Source organism: Nyctereutes procyonoides, unplaced genomic scaffold, assembly GCF_905146905.1.
Source record: "Nyctereutes procyonoides isolate TBG_1078 unplaced genomic scaffold, NYPRO_anot_genome, whole genome shotgun sequence".
Lineage (NCBI taxonomy): Eukaryota > Metazoa > Chordata > Mammalia > Carnivora > Canidae > Nyctereutes > Nyctereutes procyonoides.
In genome coordinates this window covers 28123541-28145643 of record NW_026575020.1, presented here as the reverse complement: position 1 = coordinate 28145643, position 22103 = coordinate 28123541, and the positions used below count along the sequence as shown (strand labels likewise).

At 49.3% G+C, this 22103-nt stretch overlaps 1 protein-coding gene across 3 annotated transcripts in view; it reads left to right on the top strand.

Annotated features, from left to right (window-relative positions):
* Positions 1-22103, top strand: part of SMG6 (SMG6 nonsense mediated mRNA decay factor) — a 238147-nt gene that overhangs the window by 206176 nt on the left and 9868 nt on the right. For all 3 annotated transcript variants that reach the window (XM_055325373.1, XM_055325365.1, XM_055325355.1), the window contains 2 exons: positions 9002-9178; positions 13186-13332. In XM_055325373.1, coding sequence (XP_055181348.1) covers positions 9002-9178; positions 13186-13332 — 324 coding nt within the window. The remainder of the gene's footprint in view (positions 1-9001; positions 9179-13185; positions 13333-22103) is intronic.

Sequence of the window (22103 nt, the reverse complement as noted above, 5' to 3'; positions counted from 1 at the left end):
TTTAAAGGTTTCCCCAGGGACTTGAGTTTTTCCCTACCTGAAATATTCAAAAAAGGGTGGGGTCCCTAGGAGATGATACAAAGGAGGTTCTAGCATGGCTCTGAATGACTGGTAACTCTGTGGCATGCAAATAGTAATACACATGCAGAGGGTAGCTGCTGACGTCAGAGAAGGTGAATGAAGTGTAAGGTTGGCCACAGGTGTTGAAGGGATGCCCATGGACTTGGGAGAGTTAGTGTAGGTTACTTTGAAATCCCTCTCTGAGCTCGAAATTCTGTGAAGTCAAGGATTGCATCTGCTTTGTTCTGTCTGTCTCATGTGTCCAAGATGTCTAAGCATAGTCCTTATCACATAGTAGAGCCTCAGGAAAAATTTGTGGGCAGTTGGCTGGCATGTTAGATAATACTGCTTAAGAAGAAAGACTTTTTTTTTAATCAAACTTTTTTTTTCTAAAGATTTTATTTATTCACGAGAGACAGAGAGAGAGAGAGAGAGAGAGAGAGAGAGAGGCAGAGACACAGGCAGAGGGAGAAGCAGGCTCCATGCAGGAAGCCCGATGCGAGACTCAGTCCCTGGACTCCAGGATCACGCTCTGGGCCAAAGGCAGACGCTCAACCACTGAGCCACCCAGGTGTCCCCTTTTTAATCAACCTTAAAGGAAAGTGAGAGAATGAATTGATTGCATAAAGGCAAAGTCAGTGCAGGTTGGGGAAATAACTTGTAAAGTCTCAGAGGTACAAAAGGGAGCAAATGGCGTGTGGCGGAGTATCAGACAGGGTTGCCCAAGGCCTGGAGTTGAGGATTACAGAATAATAGCAAGAAGTAAGAGTGGCAAAATAGAACAGGGAGGGATGAGTGGGTAGTAGAGGGCTTGGACAGGTCATCGAAAGCATTAAGAGAGGTTGGGATTTCATCTTGTAGCATGGCTGAGCCTAAGCAAATTAATTCTCCATCCTGACTTCCTGAGGACCCATCAGCCTAAATGGGATAAAGAAGCAATGTGCTAGGTCTCTACAGGGAGGTCTTCTTCTCCGTGGGCTGCCTCTTCCTCCTCCTTAAGGGAAGAGAAATGAGGATTCTGTCCTCCTGAGTGCTGTGGGTCATGGGGCCTGGGTGATTTATTTCTTTCTTGATACAGGGCATCTTACATATACCTGATCTGAATGTGACCTTAAGCCCCCTGGAGCCAGCCAAGACTTGGTTTTCTGCTGAATCCTCAGGGTCTGGAAGAGTGCCTAATGCACACAGTAGGTACTTAGTAAATATTTGTCGAATTGACTATCAGCTAAATGTGTTGAATGCTGCAGATGTCTCAGAAAGGGTGCTCTCCCTGACACACGTGAAATAAAGCTAGGAAGAAATTTGGTCAAGGAGCCTAAATACAAACCTAAAGAGTGGTCTCCTGATCCTGGCTGTTTAGAAAACAAATAAGAATGTAGCTCAGAGTGACTAGAGCCCAAGATATAGTGCTCCTGGCCCGAGCTAACTGGCAATGTAGAAACAGACTGCATGTGGATATTTGCAGGCTGAGACAGACATGAGGACTTCCATCCCCAGGGGCTGAGCCTGTAGCCTCCCCTGCTGGTTCAGTAAGTGAGGTCCCCAGCGCCTGTGTTCCAGGTTTCAAACCAGCTGAAGCCAGCCAGACCTGAAAGGCTTGTGTTGGCAGTGCCAGTATCCACTCCTGACTCCTGCCAATGTGGGTGGCTGCTCTCAGAGCACTCTACAGGGGAAGTGGATTGGACTGCAGCCCAAGCTACTGCTGCCTATAGTTTGCTCTCTGCAACGGGCTCATGTCAAGAATGTACCTTGCTCATTCAGCCAGAGCTCAGAGCTCTAGAAGAGAATAGTTTCTTTCTATGACGGAACCATTCAAGAAGAGCAAGCTGTACTTTGCACAGGAGAATCCAGACTCCTGTCTGCCTTGTTCAGAATTCCAAGCTCAGGAAATTCAGGTGGGTAGAAAATGCCACATTGGGGATTTCCTCATCATTTCCTTTGTATTGAGAAACCTGGACCAAGGATCCAGCTGGGTCCTATTTCAGAAGGATATCATTAACAAAGACAGAGCCACCACACAACCCCAAAAGGAAGGAACCAGATGGGCAAGGCAATCATGATACTCAGTACAGGACTTTACTTCTGTTGTGTGCATTAGTGGCATGCTTGTGCTAAAGTCCAGGCCCTTGGGGCCTGTAGAGTCCCATAGAATATTTGTCCATGGCTAGGTCTAGGAATCTTTTTGGAGAATAGGAAGAGGCACAATAGAGAGATTGGGCCTTGCCTCCAGCAGGTGACTTACCCAGCAGCCTGGATCCAGCACCTTGGTTCTGAATATGATATTTCAGCCAAGTGAGCATTCCAGGGTACCAGCCCCATGCTTCCTTCCTTACCTCTGAATCTGGCTTCCACACATCTCTGAGTAAAGTGATATAGCAAGGAAAAAAAAGAAAATAGCCATTCATTTATCATTGGCTCAGGCACCTTGCTAAATATTTGACATGCATTATCACTTCCAGACCATACAACAACTTGAGCAGAGGCTCAGAGATGCTAAGTAACCTGTCTAAGGACACACAGCCAGCAGTTGTAGTTAAGACATGAACTTGGGGGATCCCTGGGTGGCACAGCGGTTTAGCGCCTGCCTTTGGCCCAGGGCGCGATCCTGGAGACCCCGGGCTCCCGGTGCATGGAGCCTGCTTCTCCCTCTGCCTATGTCTCTGCCTCTCTCTCTCTCTCTCTCTCTATCATAAATAAATAAAAATTTTAAAAAATAAAAAAATAAAACTTAAAAAAAAAAGACATGAACTTGGGGTGCCTGGGTGGCACAGTCAGGTTAAGCATCCAACTCTTGGTTTCTGCTCAGGTTATTGTCTCAGGGTTGTGAGATTAAGCCCTGTGTTGAGCTTGGTACTCAGTGCAGAATCTGCTTGATACTCTTTCTCTCTCTTCCTTCCCCTCCCACTTGTGTGCACATGAGCTCTCTCTCTCTCTCTCTCTCTCTCTCTCTCTCTCTCTCTACCTCTACCTCTCAGTCTCTCCCTTTCTAGCTCAAAAAAATAAGTAAATCTTTAAAAATAAATACATAAAAATAAATAAAAGTGTGAAATTGTTAATATTTTTTTTTAAAGATTTGAACTCAAGGGGTGCCTGGGCAGCTCAGTCAGTTAAGCATTTGACTCTTCTCACCTACCTATCTTCTAGTTCTCACCCACCATTCACTATGAGACTTAAGGGCAGTGCAGGGATGCAAGTGCATGCAACACACACAGAGTAAGTGTGGGTGAGGTGAGCAGGCTGCCATACCACTCTGAATAGGCATCTGTGCACTGCCAGTTGATGGATAATGATCCCCATTGCCTCCACTAGGAAAAAACAGCCTACAGCCACGTAGGTTAGGATGATCTATGACATTAGCATCTCATCTTGTGATTCACTGATCTCTCAACTAACACAGACTAACTGTAGGACTAAGGAGTGCTGGGTCTGGACATTGAGATCAAAAATGACTAAGGGAGAGAACTATGTTTAGCTGCCTTGCATAGATGGGGCCCTGCTGCAGCAGGGATAGGGAAAGAGTGAAATGCCAATTGATCCTTTGGATGGTACTCTCAGGGGTTATTAGGTTATGCATCCAGCACAAGGACCCATGCCTCTTCTCACTCTGCCTTTATCATTCAGCACCTGCACAGGTTCTTCCTTTCTTTCCCCTCTGACCCATGACCCCCCCTCTCATAATTCAATACCAATTTCTTCTGATTCAGATAGGTTGCAAGTGTCTGTCTTGTAAGCTACTTCTGTGTCTCCAGAGTACTTGTACATCCTTATGGCTAGCTTCCCTCCTGCCTCTGGAGTCTGCTCCCTGCCTTGAAGCCCCTCCCGCTAAGAATGTGAATAAACCACTTCCTCTGTTCTCCCAGCTCCAGAGGATTCCCTGTGTGTGAACTTTCATTGGCAGACCTCTTATCCTGACCCACCCTTGGCCACTACAGAATTGTCATTCCCACCCTACAGGCTCCTGTGAGGGTGAGTTGTGAATAACTAGAGGTTCCCAGTTTGTGAAAACACTTTAGTCTGACTTTAGCTTCTTGTAGCTAATCTTGTAGGCTTGGCTTATTAAAGATGATGATTAACCCATTGCTAATTGACCTCAGAAGCCAGCCAAGCAGCCTCTATTCACCAACCTTGGTGGTGGATTTGTAGGCTATTTTAAGCTTTCTTAATAATCTGAGCAAGACTTCACTTTCCTGTCTGCATCTTATTTGCTCTAAGGACATTCTGTAAAATTAACAAGCTATAAAGTTTGATTGAAGGTTTCAACAAATGTGAGAATAATTGGCTCCATTTAGAGAAACAAGAAAAACAACCTGTAAACTTAAGTTTGTAGAGGAAAACCCATGTTATTTTTTCTCTTTAACCAGAGGAGCAGTAGCAAGCAAGGCTTTTTAAGACCAGGAAAAATAGAACTGGCTGATTGTATAGGTTTAAATTCTGATTCCCCCAAACCAAAAGTTCAAAAAAAAGAAATTTTGTAAAATCTAACCAGCCGCTGTTGTGCTCCTATGCCTTACAAGTGGCCTGTTTGGAGATAACAGGAACCCAGTCAAGATGACTAAGCCCTTCATTCCCTAGAGCTTGCATCCAGAGACCTGGTTCAGCTCTCTGACGCCTCCTCCTATTCCTTGGCTACATGGGTGCAGGGAAGGGAGAAGTGTTCTCCCTTCCCCGTGGCAGCTCTAAGGTATTAAGTCTTGCAACTCAGGGTTCATCAGTCTGTGGTACCTGGTGCTCAGTTCCTTTTCTCTCCCTCGCCCTCCCCCATCTTCCATAAGACAGCTTAGATCTCTTTTTCTGTTCCTTCCAGGGCACCTCTGCCCAGGCTGGGCTTGTCTCCTCCTGAGTGGCTATAGAAAGTTTCCAGAGAACTCCATTCCTTGTTTATCAACCACCCCACCTAAAGTACCCCAGACCAGGGGCTCAGTCTGCCATCCCTCTTTTCTCTTGACCCTTAGAGGATTTTTCCTGCTTTCCACAAGACCTAACCTTCCATGTAGCTCCAGACTCCACTTACCCTGTGCATGCTCACATTGTATCTCTAAGGAACTGAGCTTCGGACAGGACAGGCTCCTGTATCGCCTTGCCACATCTCACTTTCAGTTTTCCTTTCTGCTTGGTTCTTTGCGTGTGGACCTGATCCAGTGATAACTGGAGCCCTGAAACTAGAGGTTTCAGTTCCCACTAGTGGGGCTTGCTGCCTCAGATGGTCTTCAGGGGAAGGGAAAGGGGCTTTCTTAGGGTGCCTTTCTTTTAGCTCTTCCCTGACCTAAAGTCCCAGTTTTCTTCTCAAAGCTGACTGGAGTGATTTGTGTGAGACATTTTGTCCATCAACTTTGGAGTTCCTGGTAATCTCTCCTACTCCTACACAACGCCTCCCTCCAGAAGGGCTAGGACTACTATTGAGAAGGTGCTGGATCCTGAGTTCCCCCAGGGAATCCCTGGCCAGCAGCCCTTATACCTGCCTCTAGCTATAGGCCAGCCCAGCCTGTTAATGGTCCAGGAAGGAAGCCTCCTCTTCTAGAAAATCTAGAGTTTGCCCAGAGTTACAGTGTACAAATAACTTACGTTCTGTGTTTTTCATTGATATAGAATGGAAAAATGTACTCATGAACAGAGTATTGTGGAGATTATGTCATAGACTTTAGCTGGACTCCTTCCTCTCCAAGCAGGGAACCCAGCTTTAACCCCTGGCCTACCAGGAAGTCTTCCTTGACCAGCCAAAGATCATCTTGGAGTTGGCTCTTTGTGGGTGCATCGAAGGGCTTCTTCCATCATGATGTGTCCCTTATTAACCATATTTAAACTTTTCCCTGACTCAAGTGCTGGAGGCTTTGTCTGGGAGAGTATTTCCATAAGCCACTTGTACACTACACGACCAAGAAAACAGTGGTCCTCACCCTACTGGGCTCATTCCTCGCACCTTAGAACAGAATGCTTTAACAGGCCAGCAGGGGCAGCCCAGGTGGCTGAGCGGTTTAGCGCCGCCTTCAGCCCAGGGCTCGATCCTGGAGACCTGGGGTCGAGTCCCACATCGGGCTCCCTGCAAAGAGCCTGCTTCTCCCTCTGCCTGTGTCCCTGACTCTCTCTCTGTGTCTCTCATGAATAAAGAAATAAAATCTTAAAAAAAAAAAAAAAAAAAAGGCCAGCGGGCTGAAGACAGAGTTTTCTCTCTGCCCCTGGGCAAGCCCTAGACTTTGTGCCTCAGTTCCCCTATCTACTAAATAACTAGAAGCCCATTTCTCATGCACAGTGTTCTTGGAAAACTGAGGAGACTTCACAGCCTTAGCTGTCCTGCCTGCAAGTTGGATTGCAGGGTAGAGAGTTCACAATTCCAAAGGGCTGGGTGGCTCTTATCTCTGCAAATGCGTGGGATTCTTTCCAGACCTCTTAGCAGCAGCTCAGAGACCCCACTGGATCAAAGCCCTTTTGAGAATCAGCCAGGAGTGCCCTTGCCCTAGGAAAGAGACTAATGGCCATAGCAGACAAAATCCCCAAAGAAACTGGGTTCCTTCTAAACATTCCAGTGACAATCAAAGGTGGGGGGCACTCTTTTTTGCTTTTGTGTTCATGTGAATGACAATCCCCACTGATCCCCTAAGGATGTGCTGCAGGCAGGCTCAGGATGTCAGCATCCCTGGGTCCCACTGTGCCCTGGAAATCCCCATCTCCAAGAGTTCCACGTCCACACATGTGCCCTTTCTCCCTCTTGGCCAGGAATCACACTCTTCCTGAGCCTTTGAGCAAGCCACCCAACCCATGCTAAAACAGCAGGAACTCTTCTCACTGCCTGTCAGTGGGCACACACAACCATGGACACACACTCCTCTTCTGGGCAAATTTCTGCTGCATACTCAGCAGGAGTGCCAGCATACTTCTCACCATCCAGGTGATGCCACGGACCATGGCAAGCTTCTTCTCTGTCTTCCTCTCACCCCTCCACCCCTACCTCCTCTCCATTCAGTGGTAACAGCCTCACTGAAAAGGAAAGTCCTGGACCCATTACATAATTCTCCATAGTGCAAGCAGTAGCTGGGGCATAAGGTCAGAGGTCATAGTGGGGTCAGATGGCTGACACACACTGTAACGACAAGGTGGTTAAAATTAGACCACAGAGAGGAAACTGGCAGTCTTGTGGAAATGCAGAAGTTTCCTCTGCAAGTGAGAGGCTGGGGATGCAGGGAGGCCACTGTGCGTGCTGCCTGCCAGGCCATTACTCATTGCAGCTCTCTTCTTTAATGTGTTTTAGGCCCTGCTTCTGTATTTCCAGCCTTCCTCATGACATGTTTGAATACACGCAGTGGGACCTATGATTACCTGCCCTGGCCCAAGTACAGCACTGGGCACCCCAAATTCAAGATGGCTGTCCTCTCCTAAGCCTTCTCTGGGTAGCTGAGCACCTGTTAGGTCAGCTTCTCAGGTGGAGGTGGTCGAGGTACTTAGCCTGAAATTCAAGCCTATAATGTTCCCAGGGTCATTGGTGAGGGTGAGCAACGGCCACTCTCAGGCAGGGAGAAGAGGAGGTTTGGCACAGAGAGGCAACAGAGGATAGAATCACAGTTCACTAGTATGTGCTGTATTTGCCCTGGCCAGCCAGATGGCACAGTACTCCTCACTTCCACAGTGTCCTAGGAGACTTGGATCATGCCTGCCTCATTCTCCTGTGGTACCCAGCCAAGCTTCTCTGTGCCTATCTGTCCTTACTGTGAGCCTCCTGGGTGCCCCGCTTGTCCTTAGCACCCCTCAATAGGAAAGCATGAAGAATACAAAATGTGTCCTTTGCTACCAGTGGGGTTATTGTCCAGGTGAGGGACATAATGCACCTGTGAAACAATGAGCAAACAATCAAAGCTGGTCTCCAAGTTAGGACTTTACTATGTGATATAGACATAGAAGTCTCTTTCACATTCTGGAATGCGGGACACTCAGCAGGGGCTAGAGTCAGTGCTGATGAAGGGGTGATGGTCTTCACCAGTTTCCAAGCTCCAGATCAAGCAGGGCTCCTCCTCTCCCTTGGAGAAAAGGACCCCAGAGGCCAGAGATGAAGAGCAGATCATGAGAGGGTGCCAGCAGTGCAGATGGTTTTGCAAGTGAGGACACACCTGTGTGGTCTAGCAGGCAAAGGACCCCAGACAGAGTGACTATGGAAACTTCATCTGAGACACTTACAGATTTGACGATTGTTCAAGTTATTGAATTTCATTTCAGCTAAATCAGCCCCAGCTTCTCTGACAGCACTGGTTTATGTGCTGATGTGGCCACATGGGAGCAGGATGGAGTGAACTCCTGAAGGAGCAGAGCTTTGGTGAAACACCCCTTACCTGTTTTGCCTGTCTCCCTTCTCCTGACAACAATTTCCTGCCTGACCCCAATCTCTTGAGTATGAGAAGCTCTTAGGTGGGGCAGGAACCTGTCAGGGGAAGCCCAAAGTGATCTAGCTGAAATGAAACAGCCAAGAAAGCCCTCATCCTTCATTCTGCACTCAGGCTAGAAGTGTTCCTCTTGGGAACCTAGAGAGAGGGGAGCTGGGAGGAGAATGGGAGGCAGTGAAGGTACCAGGAAGCTGTGTCCTGCACTCCATCCTTCTGTCAATTAAATATGAAACTTAGACAAATTTAATTTATTCCTTTTTTATATCAGGAACTCAGAAGAAAGGCAAAAGCCCCAGAGGGTACCTGTCATTGGTCATGGGGCTGTCTGCTCCTCCGGGGATGACCTAAAGAGAGACAGTGACTTTATTCCTCTAGAGGATCTTGGCCCTTTCATCTCCACCCCCAGCCCTCCTTCACGATTTCATACACACTTGAAGTCCCACTTGTTCACTCTGCAGCCTTATCCAGTAACTTTGACACACTTCTCATGTGCCCCTCTGCCAGCAAACAACTCCTGTCATCTTCATCTACCCTTTCAGAAGTGCTGTTTCTCTTCTCTCCCTCTTGCCCTGTAGGTTATTGCAGCCGACTGCAAAAGGGTCACAGTGCTGAAGTATTTTCTGGAAGCCCTTTGTGGACAAGAAGAGCCTCTCCTGGCATTCAAGGGTGGAAAATATGTGTCAGTGGCACCCGTCCCAGACACCATGGGAAAGGAAATGGGAAGCCAAGAGGGAAAACAACTGGAAGATGAGGTACTGTGCGGGGAGAGCCCGCTGTGGCAGAGGGAGGGCTCCCCTCCCCACCCCCAATCCTGCTCTGCCCATTTCTGCTGCTCCTACCCAGTTATTTATAACCACTCAGAGCAATATGGATGTGGACGTGACCAGACAACTTCTCAAGAGTGCACTCTGCTGGTGCCCCTTCCTGCCAGTCCCACCCCAGTGTCTCCATCTCACTCTGCTACGAGTTCCAGATGCTTCTTTTTAATGTTGCATTGGAGGAGAAGGGAGGGAAAGAAAGAGTTTAATAATGTGCAGCTCGGGAGGCTTAGGAAAGGGGGGGAGCGGGTGGTGTTAGGGTTCAGGCTGAGGATCAAGTTTATAGATGTGTGGAGCTCAGTGCAGCACAGGCCTGAACTCCAGCCTCCAGCACACGTACAGGAAGAGCTGACATTGCTGGCCCCGTGTGGAAAATCACCCCCTCCCCTGGCCTGCTCTCCCTCCCTCCCTTGCTCCCTCCCTCCCTCCTGCACATCCTGATGTGATTAAGGAATTCTCCTCTTGTTTGTTTGCCCTTGGTTGTTCCTGTAGCCCTTGCTTCACTCCAGACCATGTGTATATGTGTGTGTGCACACGCATGCGCACGAACCTGTGTACCCATCCTGGCTAAACCCCACCTACAGTTGCCCTCCTATGCGTGTATGTGTGCAGATATGTATATTTTGAGGGTGATTGTTGTCATGGGCCTGTACGTGCTAGGTTTGTGTGTCAGTTGAAGTTGAACTCTGCTGCCAGCTTCCCTGCTGGCTCTGGGTTCTTGAGTAAGTGTGAGTGTGTGACATTGTTGGCACATGTGTACATTTGATAGTATTGCCAGCTGCACTGCTGTATGTCTGGGTAAGCCTGTCTGGGTTTGCATGCACACACACACAGACCACTTTTGCCTGGAAGTTGACTCTCCTTTTTTACCCCACAGTGTTAAAGACAGAGGAGTCTTAGGTGGGAAGGAACGTGGGGCTTCAAGAAGGGACGGAAGTGATTCCAGCCAGAGGCCAGGTCAGCCGTAGGCCAACACAGTCATTTGGCCCACAGCGGTCTCGAGCGCCTGGTGGAGCAGGGTGGGGTGCAGGGATGAAATCAGCAACAGGCTGGGGAAGCCAGATGTCAGCTGGGAGCTGGCGTTTGTGATCTGAAGCAGTGATAGAGTGGCCACCTTTGGTTCAGAGTCTTCCGAGCAGCAGAGTCTTGGACTGGCTTCATTAGAATAACTGGAGAACCCCACCCCACCCCTGATGACACAGGGCTCAGCTTCCAGGACAGAGGTGGTTCCAGGGATAAAGCTGAGCCCATGATTCCAGACTCCGATGAAACCTGGGCAGGGAATAATGGGAAAGAATGAGCTGTCATTATGGGAGGGGACAGCAGGCTTGCTAAAGCCATCGGGGTGTCCAGGCTTCGAGCAGGACAGCTGTGTCACCCCAGCTCTGGGCACGGTGCAGGGAAGCATCGGTGGGCAGCACCTCAGCCAGCTCTCTCACCCACACTGCAAGGCTGAGGCAGACAGTGGAAAGTAAGCAAGGCCAGCTCTCCAGGATTGCTAGGAGAGATGTCCTCTGGCCAGTGAAGCCTATAGTACCAAATCCAGTTAGGCTGGTGAGGCCCCCAGAGAAGGGCACAGTGTAGAAGCCAAGGAGGGTCTCCACCACTCTGACAAGGAGCAGACTAGATCTTTGGGCCCAAAGTTTGGCTGTGCCACACTCTTTCTCCTAAGGCTTATTGACCAGACAGAGGTTGTGACCCACGCCATGCTGCCCACTTCTTCCTTTTCCCACGAGCCTCCTGGGGTCCTTTATGTTAGTGGCCCCTGGGAAACCCTGCTTACCCTAGTCTGTGTAATTTCATAACCCCACACTTCCTCGTTTGCTGTGAGAGTTGAGTGAACCTCAGACAAGCCTCACTGACCCCCTTTTGACCTCAGTCAAGCTCACTCCAATCCCCACGATAACCCTATGTATCCCTGATGAGAGCAGGCAGAGGCAGTGTTGCCCCATAGGCTGGTCCACCATCCTGTCCCACTCACTCTGGTCCGGGTTAACCCCACGAGCAAGGAAGTAAGTGTGCAAAGAGAGTCTTCTGCCTTCTCATATGCTGGGCCTCCTGGAAATGAATCCTGTGACACTATAGCCTGTGGGTTGTAAGATGCATGGTCACTGTAGATAGCATCCCAGACCCCTGAGACTTCTTGGATGGTGGCAGTTCTAGCCTCATCCTGAGACCCCCTAAACCAAAAGACTGAGTCACTGAAGCTAGTTGGGGGAGGAAGATTCTTTGTTTCTTCAGATGTCATTCTTCATGAGCCAAAGAAAGTCCTATTCCTTAGGGATACTACCAAAACACCTGTCTTCCTACCCCTCTAGATTCTGCTCCCAAGACAAAGCATCACCTACCCACCCACACACTTTACCAACCACTTTCAGCCAAGAAAATCCATCAGAATATCATCTTGAGATGGACAGTTAGAGGAGAGAGCAGACTGTATGGAACACATCCCAGGTGGGCCTGCTGGAAGCCTGTCAAAGCTGAGGCACTCAGGGCTGGTTTGGCCTTACTGTCTAGATTCAAGAGCCCAGCCCTGTGCTCTTGCCTACTCTTGGTAAGATTACACACTTTGGAGTCAGACTCATGGGGATTTGAATCCCTCCTCTGCCACCTACTAGCTGTTAACCTTGAGCAGATTGTTTACCTTTCTAAACCTCAGTGTGTTCATTTATTAAAGTAGGGATAGATAGATAATTAATAAATTAATTAATTAAGTAAGTAAGTAAGTAAGTATAATAGTAGCATCTGTTTCAAAGACCATCATGAGGGACACCTGGGCGGCTCAGCAGTTGAGCGTCTGCCTTCAGCTTAGGGCGTGATCCCAGCAGATCCCTGTATGGAGCCTGCTTCTCCCTCTGCTTGTGTCTCTGTGTGTGTGTGTCTTGTGAATAAATAAAATATTTTTTTAAAAAGACCATCATGAGTATTAAATGAGTTGATACATGAAAAAACAGCCCAGTTAGGTGGCCAATAGTAAGCATTCGGTAAATGTACTTGTTATTGTCATAATCACTGTCATTATCATCATCCAGGTAGAAACACAGGAATCTTCTACTAATGACTCCATTACCCATGCTAATCCTATCCCTCAGAGGACATGCTCTTGGGCAGCTGCATGTTCTCTGCTGACCAAGGTCAGAAGTGAGAGAGTGAAGAACAGAGCCTGGGACCACCCGGAGAGTGGGGGCTTCTGAAAGCTGAGGCTGCAAGCAGGGAGGGCCATCCCTGGGGAAGGCTCCACCAGTCTGGCAGGAGGCTCCTGAAGCTAGCAAGCCATCTCCTAGCCTGCCCAGACCCAGGAGGGCAGCTGAGCAAGGTCATGTCATGTGAATTCCTGTAATGGGGCTCAGCAGCCCTCACAGTCAGGCTGTGGTTTAAAAAAAAAAAAAAAAAGGAAAAAAAGAAATCAGGGCAAGGTCTGCTGAACTACACCATCTGCTCCCTAAAGCCATCTGGGGGAGCAGGGGAGCTTCCATGCCTAACTCCCAGCTCATGGCCAGAATGGATGCCTATCAGATCATTAGCAGAAATTAGACTTAAATTGAGTGGTTTAACCTTCTTTGTTGTTTTCCCCTTTGATGATTTTAAAATGGAAATAGGTTCAAAGCTTTACTTAGTGAGTGCAGAGGAGAATGGAGAGCTGTGTGTTTAAGCATGGAAGTATATTTGTGTGTGAGTGACTTCTCATAGGACCTGTGAGCCTCCAAAAGGAAAGAGCCTGGGAGCAAAAGGGAGCAGTTTGTTGGGGGGGGGGGGGGAGGTGGCAGCTTCTCTCTATTCCCTCTCTGCTTCAGTTAAGGGAAGCACACACCTTAAGGCCTTTTGCAAGGAAGATCCAAGTAAGCATGGAATTGGGAGTGCTGGACGGACAGAAGGGTGGGTATGGTAAGGGCCATGGGCTCACATCTTCTCTCTCCCCTGACCTACTCCATCATCCAAAGGAGGAGGACGTGGTGATTGAAGACTTTGAGGAAGATTCAGAGGCCGAAGGCAGCGGGGGTGAGGATGACATCAGGGAACTTCGGGCCAAGAAGCTGGCTCTGGCAAGGAAGATAGCTGAGCAACAGCGTCGCCAAGAAAAGATCCAGGTGGGGCTTGTCTGGAGAGGGTGGTTCCCATCAGGGTGGTGACTGTACAGGGTATGAGGAGGGTGTGAGTTGAGAGTAGGCATGAACAGGACCCTCTCAGAAAGAGACTGTCTGGCAGTGTCCTTACTGATTCCACCCATTTTCTTCCTCCGTTACCAAATTCTGATAGCACATATGGTGCCTGGAGTCTTCCTCCTTGTGGACTCCCAAGGCAAAAGCAGGTTCTTCTCAAAGAATCTGATGAAAGCTTCTTCCCCAGTCATGATCTGTGAATGTATACCCACATATATAACACACTCATCCACACAATCTCAGGAGATTCAGAGTTCCCCCTAAACCTTATCGATACTCCTAGAGAGGTCATAGGTACTCTGTAGAGGACACCTCTTACCAGGGAAGAGAATGTCATAGCCACAGTCTGATTATTTGGGCTCCAAATGTAATGGCCAAGCCCCTCTGAACAGGACACTCTGGACCCTCCCAGAGAGAAACTACTACTTCTCCATACAAGATTCTTCCACCCATCAGCTCTCTGGTCCCCTGCCTCCACTTGCAGCAGGTTTTTCTTTATGGCTCTCCCAGATCTGTCCTTTGTACTATAAACTCACTTCTTCTTATCTAGGCCTCAAGGCAGACAGGGAAGAGCCAGTCATGCTCCTCCCTTTAAAGACTATAAGCATGGGGAAGCATCAGGACTCTTTAGGAATGTCTTATTTTTAATCCTCTCTTTAGCCACCCCTTGCCTTTGGCTCAGAGCTTAGCACATTGTGGTCAGGCAGACCTGATCACATTCTGGACTCCACCATTTACTGGGTTTGTGACTTTGGGCACATTGTTTAATTTCTCAGAGCCTTTTTCTCCATCTGTAAAGTGAAAGTGGTAATAGTGCCTACCTCCTAGAATTACAGTGCAGCCTACAGGAGCCAGTGCATTTTGCAGCACTTAACACAATGAATAGTACACAGTGTGTACTCCATAAATGGTCACTGTGGTCTGATACTTGTCAGAACACCAATCAGAACTCTGCCCTGGGAAGAGGAATGGATACCAGTAGGGATCCATTGTTTTTGAGACATTATGTCCTCTTGCCAATTGGTGTCAAGTGTGTGATACCTCTGCCAGGTCATTGTTATGGTATGACTGCCCTTATGGGGTCTGTATGGAACTCTCTGTTGTGTCCTACAAAGCAACTTCATCCTCAAGCTGTCTTTCTTCCCATCCTGTGGTTCTTTTCTTCCTCACCATCAATCTTCCCAAAAGTTCTACCTGTACTCACCACCTCCACGTCTTGACCCTCAACCCAGCAGTTATAGAAATTGTTGTTTCGGAAGTCAGCAAGTCCCTGTCTTTATCAAATCTCAGTCCCCATCACAGTTGGCATCTCTGCAGTGATGGGCCCTCTCATCCATAGCTTAGCATAAGTGAGCCCTAGTCTTCTCCTCTCTGTTGGCCACACCACCCTTTTAGGCTTCCTCACCACCATTCTCCTCTTGGTCCCCTCCTTCCTTTTTTATTACTTCTTAGTCTCAGCTGCAGAGTTGGCACTCAGCAAATATTTGTTCGGTGACTTAATAGACAGTAGCAACTAGAGAATCCTCTTAAAATTCCTCACTGGCTTTTAACCCCTTATGTCTCATTTCTTATCAAACCCTGTGTGTTCACTTACTCCCTTCTCTCTTGTCTTCCCATTGACACAACTGCTATTTTGGTCCACGTGCTGACTTGGATCATAGCAGTCAAGGCTCATGCATTGCACAACTCCAGGGGGTGCTGTTCACTTGGTAGTCTGAATGGCAGCTCCTAGAGTCGTGTGGTATTGAGCCCCTGTCCACCTCAGCACTTTCAGTGCACCTTGTGTGCTTTTATCATTCTCTTCCCAGAAAAGCCACTCCCCTGCTCAGAAATCATCAGGGCCTTTGCTTTGCTAATAAAGTCTGATTCCTGATTATGGCATTGAAGGTTTTTTCATCTGTTCCCAGTCTTTCTCCAGCCTCTTCTCCTATCCCCCATGAGTTTTACTAGCTGTATAACATCGGGAAAATAATTTCACTCCTCTAAAACTGTTTCCTCATTTGTAATATGAAAGTAATAACAACACCTACCTCAGAAAGTTATGTGTAAAGTATCTGTCTGGACACTAAGGCCCTTCTACCTGGACAACACTGACCGTCCTCTCCTCTCACTGTCCCCTGACATACTCTACCTTTACCCACTCTCCAGTCTCTGTTCATGCTGTTCCCTCAGAAGGATACCCTTTTTCTGCTCCACATTTCCTGTTACCTGTTGAAACTCTATTTTTCCTTCAATCCTCAGATGAAACTTCATCTCCCCAGTGAAGCCTTCCCTGATACCCCTCAGGAGGAATTCATCTCTCTTTGCTCAGTGTTCCTGTGGCACTGATTTATACTTCGTTTGTGATATTTATATCATGTCTCATATTACAGTTATTTCTGGACTTGTTCCCCGCCCCCCGCCAACCCCCTCTCCCCCAGTACTCTGAACTCCTTAGAAGCAAGTACTGTGTCTTCAGCTCAGTTTAATAAGTGATGATGAGCATCTGTGAGGCTGCTGGTCAGGAGACACAGGAGTGAACCAAAGAAGTTCCACCCCAGAATGTACAGAGTGTACAGTGAATGGAGAAGCCAGTGATTTGAGGCGAGTGTACATTGTTGCCAAAGAGAAATACAGGATGCTGTGGGAGCACATGCCATGGGGGCATGACCTGTCGAGAGCACCATTCTCAGCTTAGCCTATCGGGCAACATGCAGTACCTTGCAAACAGGAGGTCTTATATGAGACTTGATGTCTGGTGCCTGTGGCTGCCCCTGCTTGAGAGACATGTTGTCCCTGTCACCTCCTTCAAAACAGGCTGCTCAGGCCTGTGCACCAAAGGCCTGCTGGGGCTTGAGTTTGCTGTGGTCCCTTTAAGAACCGGCCCCACATGTACCACTGCTGGCAGCCCTGCCTCCTGTCAGCCTTCTTCCTCCAGCCTCACAGCCACAGGAGGATTTCTCAGCAGAGGAAAAATTCCCCCCTTCCTCCCACCCCTCCTCCCTTTTAATGCCCGGGGCCCTTCACTTCCATAATTCTTCATTTTCCAGCCTTGAACGTAAGCCAGACACATCTGTCTGGCCATATGCGTGAACCCTGGAGTCTGTGCCGAGGTGGCTGTAAAACAGGGCCGGTGAAGGCCCTTCTGGGAGAGCACACACATGTGTGTGCCCTCAGGCCATTGGCTCTCTGCCCAGAACCACGGGGCTGCAGCACTCCAAACCCATGTTAACCTTTTCTTATTTTTCCTCTTTTTGTTTAATTTAAGGGGGGAAAATCCCAAGGAAAAGGTATAAATTGTCCTGGGAGTCAGGGAGAGGCTCCGAGCTGAAGAGGCCATTATTGTTGGCAGGTACCTGGGTCACACTAATACAATAAGGAAGAGAGGAGCATCGGGTGAATTAAGATCGGAGAGATGGGCTGTAAATTACACTGCTCTGAACTCCATCAGTCTCCAGGGGTGTTAACCGAGAGGTGTAAGGCAAGTCCCCAGCTCCCGGCGCCTTTTACAGATGCAGCAAAACAGGAACCACACATGTTTGGGGAAGGGGATATGAAGATAGAGTTGAAAAAAATCCTCCTGGCCCCCATGATGACTATAAAGTCCAACTGGGATCTGGGGCTCCAGCCACACCCCCACTTCCCTTCTCCCACCTAGACCCCTGGGCCCGAGCTCATCTGTGGGCTGGGGTAGGCGAGACCTGGCCTCCCTCCACAGCCTGTCCCTCCCTGCTTCCGGCGTTGCACAGAGGCTGGTGAGTGGGGCCAAGTGGAGGTCAGAATAGGGGTGTGGGCAGCTCTCAGGGCCTGTGCAGCTGGAGCCATGACACCTAGGCAAGTCCTTGAATATTGGGGGGCCAGGTCCACCCACCTGGGGCTTTGAGACCGCTGAGTCTCTGGCTCAGCCCAGGCTTTGCCTCTTGCCAGAGACACCTCTTCATATTAGGTTGGTTCTGCCCACCTCGATGCTTTCTGAGTCCTGTTCCTTCCCATTGCCATTCTTGGGGGCTGCCCAGAGGCCAGAGCGCAGGGTACATGCTTTGTCTGGGAAATTGGTCAGAGGTGTTTCAGTCCCCATTAGGCCCCTAGGGCAAAGCAGTCACTGAAAACCCGCCTCTAGGCATGAGGCGTGGCTTCTTGGCACCTCATCCTGGCCTTGTGAATCCCCCGCCTCCTCTCTGCCTCCACGAGGCTTTGCTGTGATTTGTGCTGCTGTCGGGCGGGGTCGGGTTTCCTGAGCAGTTGCAAACATCCCACCTGAAACATAACAGACTCTTCCTCTGGCCACAGCTATTGTTTCCCTCAGCATTATGGCCACAGTCTTGCTCTGTAGCCAGCAATGACATGTGTTCTGAAAATAGCTTGGCTCCCCTGTCCCCTTCCCGCCCACCCACCCTCCTGAAGATGCAGTCACTCCTTTGTGGTGGCCCCAGGAGTTTCACTCTAAATATAGCTGCAGCCCATTCACACTGCCACCCAGCTGGGGGAGGGTGGTGCTGTGGAACAATGGGGCACACACAGAGCCCCCCACACCTGTATGGAAGCTAGCGGAAGGCCGACACTCAACCGTGGCTCCTAGCTGTCGGAGGCAGGGTGGGAGCCAGTGTACTACCAGGCCAGGGGCACGTTCACGCCGGGGCAGGAAAGCACATCAGCCTGCAGAGCTGGGCAGCCGCCCACCCTGCTCCAGCCATTCGAGAGCCCAATCTAGCTTCCCTGCAGACTCCAGCATCCACAACGTCCTGTCTGCCTACAGAATGGTCAGGCTATTGGCTGGAACACACCCATTGGCCAGTGCTGCTCAGAGCAAGCTCAGGGGTCATGCCAGCCCCGCCACTCCCTCTCCATCAGGAAAGGGCACAGGTCTTTGGCATTCTCACAATGAGAGCTAGAGGGTAAAATTCAATCAGAGTCCCTTTAAAATGCCTTCCAAGGGGATCCCTGGGTGGCGCAGCGGTTTGGCGCCTGCCTTTGGCCCAGGGCGCGATCCTGGAGACCCGGGATCGAATCCCACATTGGGCTCCCGGTGCATGGAGCCTGCTTCTCCCTCTGCCTGTGTCTCTGCTCTCTCTCTCTCTCTGTGTGTGACTATCATAAATAAATAAATAAATAAAAATTTAAGAAAAAAATAAAAATAAAATAAAATGCCTTCCAACTGTGACATTCTGTGATTGAGCTCACTGAGCTCTTATAATATATCAAAACCTATGATAGATATTGTTAGAGAAGCCATTCTCCTTGAGCTCCTCACAGTCTAATTTGAGAATACAATCATTCCTCACAGAATGATAAGAACTAACAAGCAAATCATCCTACTCTTAACTTTTAAAAAGAGAACAAGTGTTCAGTAAGTTCTGTGGTACTGACTTTGAACAACCAGAGGAGGGATCCTAAGCAGGAACTTTACCATGAGCTCCCACCCTACTAAATCAGTGACGTGACATTCCAAAGGGTGGCGGATGGTCCTGCCTGCTTTCTCTCACAAACGCAGCATCTGCTCCCTCTGGTTTCTGTGGCTCGAGAAGGAACTGCCTGTCTGCACTTTTTGGTGGTTATCTCACCAACTCTTCCTATTTTTTATTTCATTTCCATTTTTCCATGTTTCATTAAAAACAAAAAAAAAACCCTTCTATGTCATTAAAGAAAAAAAAGAAACAATAAGTATCATGAGTCTTATCATAAAAATCACTAGTCCTCTCTGTCCCCCCTCCCCATCTCCCATTCTGCCCCTGAGTGGTTTCCCCAGAAGTTTTCCCTCCTGGATATTTAGAAGGTGACACGTGGAGCTGGGCAGAAGGAAAGGAAAGTGACACTTGTGAAGTAAATGATATGTGTGGATCAGGCATTTTCCTAGATACTTTCATATATGGAGTGAGCACAGAAGTTTGCTGTGGTACAGAACTTCTCACTTCTGGTGAAGACATGGCTCTGGCCAGAGAGGCCCAGGATAACTGATTCCTGTCACCCAGGAGAGAAGGAAACAGCCCCACTCCCTGTGGAGCCCTAAGCAGAAGGAAGACCTAAAAAGGCCTTCTCTTGATGTGGCTCTGCTTCATGATATGGGTTCTCCCAAGTTCCACAGCTCCCATGTGAGCTAATTGTGTTACCTTTTATTTGTAATTCTCAGTGTCTCAATTTTTAGTGGGTCAGCATCCCCAAATCATCCCCACTATCTAGAAGGAACTTAACCTGTGAAAGAGCCCTTCTCCCAAGCCGGTTAGCTTCCTCATTAGATGTTATTGTGGATTATCTCTTTCCAGTTTCCCACCAGCCTACTCAAGGATGCTCTCATACTTCAGAGAAAAGTTGGTCACTTAGCACCTTCCAGAAACAGAATTGAGTTCTTTTTTCTTCCACGCTTGATGACAACTTGGTCCTTATTCTCAGTGATCTGATTCAAAGCATCCATGCTTTCCTTGGGTTCTCAGTTCATTCTCCAAGGACCACTGTGGCCCAGTCTTAGCTGCAGAAGGAGGGTTCCTGTGGAACTCTCCTTCCGGGTCAGCACACTTGACTCCAGTCCAGGGCCAGCCTGTCTGAATCACAGCATTCCGATTGAGCCCCCCTCACCCCCACCAGAGGCTTCTGCAGCTTTTTACTCATACAAACAAAAATAAATCTCACTACCGGCCTCTGAACTCCGCAGCAGCTTGCTTCCCCCGTCTCCCCAAGCATCCCATGGCTATGAGTGGGGACTTGGCACTCTCCCCACCGACATCACTTTTTCACTCCCTGCGCATCCTGTGTCCTTCTCTCACCGTGCGACCCAGAGATCAGAATGGGACGTGACGGCCGGCACAGGCGCCGTGCACAGCTGCCAGGAATCTGACGGGTAAAATCTGGAAAAGTTGGGAGGGCAAATGCTAAGTGTGCACGTGTGCGCGCATAGGCGCGCGCATGCACACACACACGCACACACACACCACTACCACCACCATTAAGAGAGGGCCAGAATCACAGACACCACAGAAGAAGCCTGCAGACTCCCAGTCCCTCCTCAGTCTGCCATTCTTTTGAAGGGGCCTGGGCCAGTCTCATGACCCAGGTATGACACCCCTTCAAGGCCCATGGGTACCCCAGGAGAAGGGGGAACGGCTTCATTTAACCTCCTGAGACTCCGTCAGGGTATGTGGGGAACAGGAAGCAGTTGTGTGGTGACTCACTAGGCAGAGCCAGGTTAAGGGAAGTTGTCTGCGGGCGTCCCTGGGACCGGATGATGGCAGCACAGCTCCAACCACCCTCATATAGCCTGACCCCACCCCACCCCTGGGGAACCAACAAGGCTGCCACCTCCCTAAGAGGCTGTGGCCTTTGTTCACCTTTCTGGCCCTGAGCCAGAGCTCAGAATTCAGACGGTTAGAGATTCCCTGTACCCTGCTCCTAGGCGCTGCTTCTGCCCTGCCCTCAGAACACACAAGTGAAGAGACGCCTGGGTGGCTCAGCGGTTGGGCATCTGCCTTTGGCTCAGGGCGAGATCCTGGGATACAGGGATCAAGTCCCACATCGGGTTCCCTGCAGGGAGCCTGCTTCTCCCTCTGCCTGTGTCTCTGCTTCTCTCTCTGTGTGTCTCTTGTGAATAAATAAATTAAATCTTAAAAAAAAAAAAAAACACACACACAAATAGGCTGTCCAGCCCCCAGCCTCCCAGCCTCCCTCGGCCACCTGGATTAAAGGCCAGCTCTCTAAAGGTGGGATTACTGGTACAGGGTCCGAGGAGCTTATTACTGTTCATACAGAGTAAAGAATGGCAGCCAGTTCCTTTTTAGAGTCACACCAGAGCTGGACTATCATTTCTGGAGGCAGTAAAACTAAGATGTGAAGAGTCGCAGTGGGGCGGTGGCAGAGACCTAGTGCTTAACTTAGGACCGTGAGCCCCTGCCCTCTTGGAGCCTGTGTCACCATTCTGTTCCTTCTTACCACGAAAGGCAAAGATCTGGGTGCCTGTGATACCAAAAAATATGTTCCTGGCAGTGGAAAAGCTGGATAGAGCACAGCAAGACCTGGGGAAATGAGCAATGGGAATGCTGCTGCTTCCTTAGGAGGAAGAGTAGAGTCCCGAGCTGCTAAACAATGTTATATGTCTGTTATACCTTAAGAAAAGATATTTTTTTTTTTTTAGAAAATGCCCCAAGCCGAGTTTAGTGGAATGTGTGTCATCCTATAGTTGGCAGCCCCATGGGGAGGGACTGTGACCCAAGTCCCCTGGGAAGATGGCCAGCAGTAGGGGTACTTTCCCCTGATGAGGTGAGAGCAGTAGGAAGACCAGCAGACTGGGTCTCTCAGCCACAATTCTCATGCCTGCCAGTGGCCTGTGGCCTATGCCTTCCACCAGCTGTGGTGGCAGTGGCAGCAACGACTTAGTCATAGGAAGAGGTCCCCAGTAGGTCACAGAGAAGCCACCCCCAGCATTCAGAGGCATGCCCTTTCAATTTTACTGTCATTGCCAGTGAAACTTGAGCGCCTCCCTCACTGACTGTTAGTGGCCAGGCCCAGCACTGTGGGACCCATCTCAGTTGGCACGCACATCTCCTCCCCTGCCCTGAGCCTGTGTCTCTGCCCTTGCACGTTGGTGTGTGGCGAGATCATGAGGTGGGGTGACAGGACCAGTCCCTGCAAGGCTTGTACTGGTGCCCTCCAGCTATGTACACAGGGAGCACGCCAGGCAGATGCCAGCAAATCATTTTGCTTCTTGGCCATGGACCCACAAGAGGAAGCAGCAC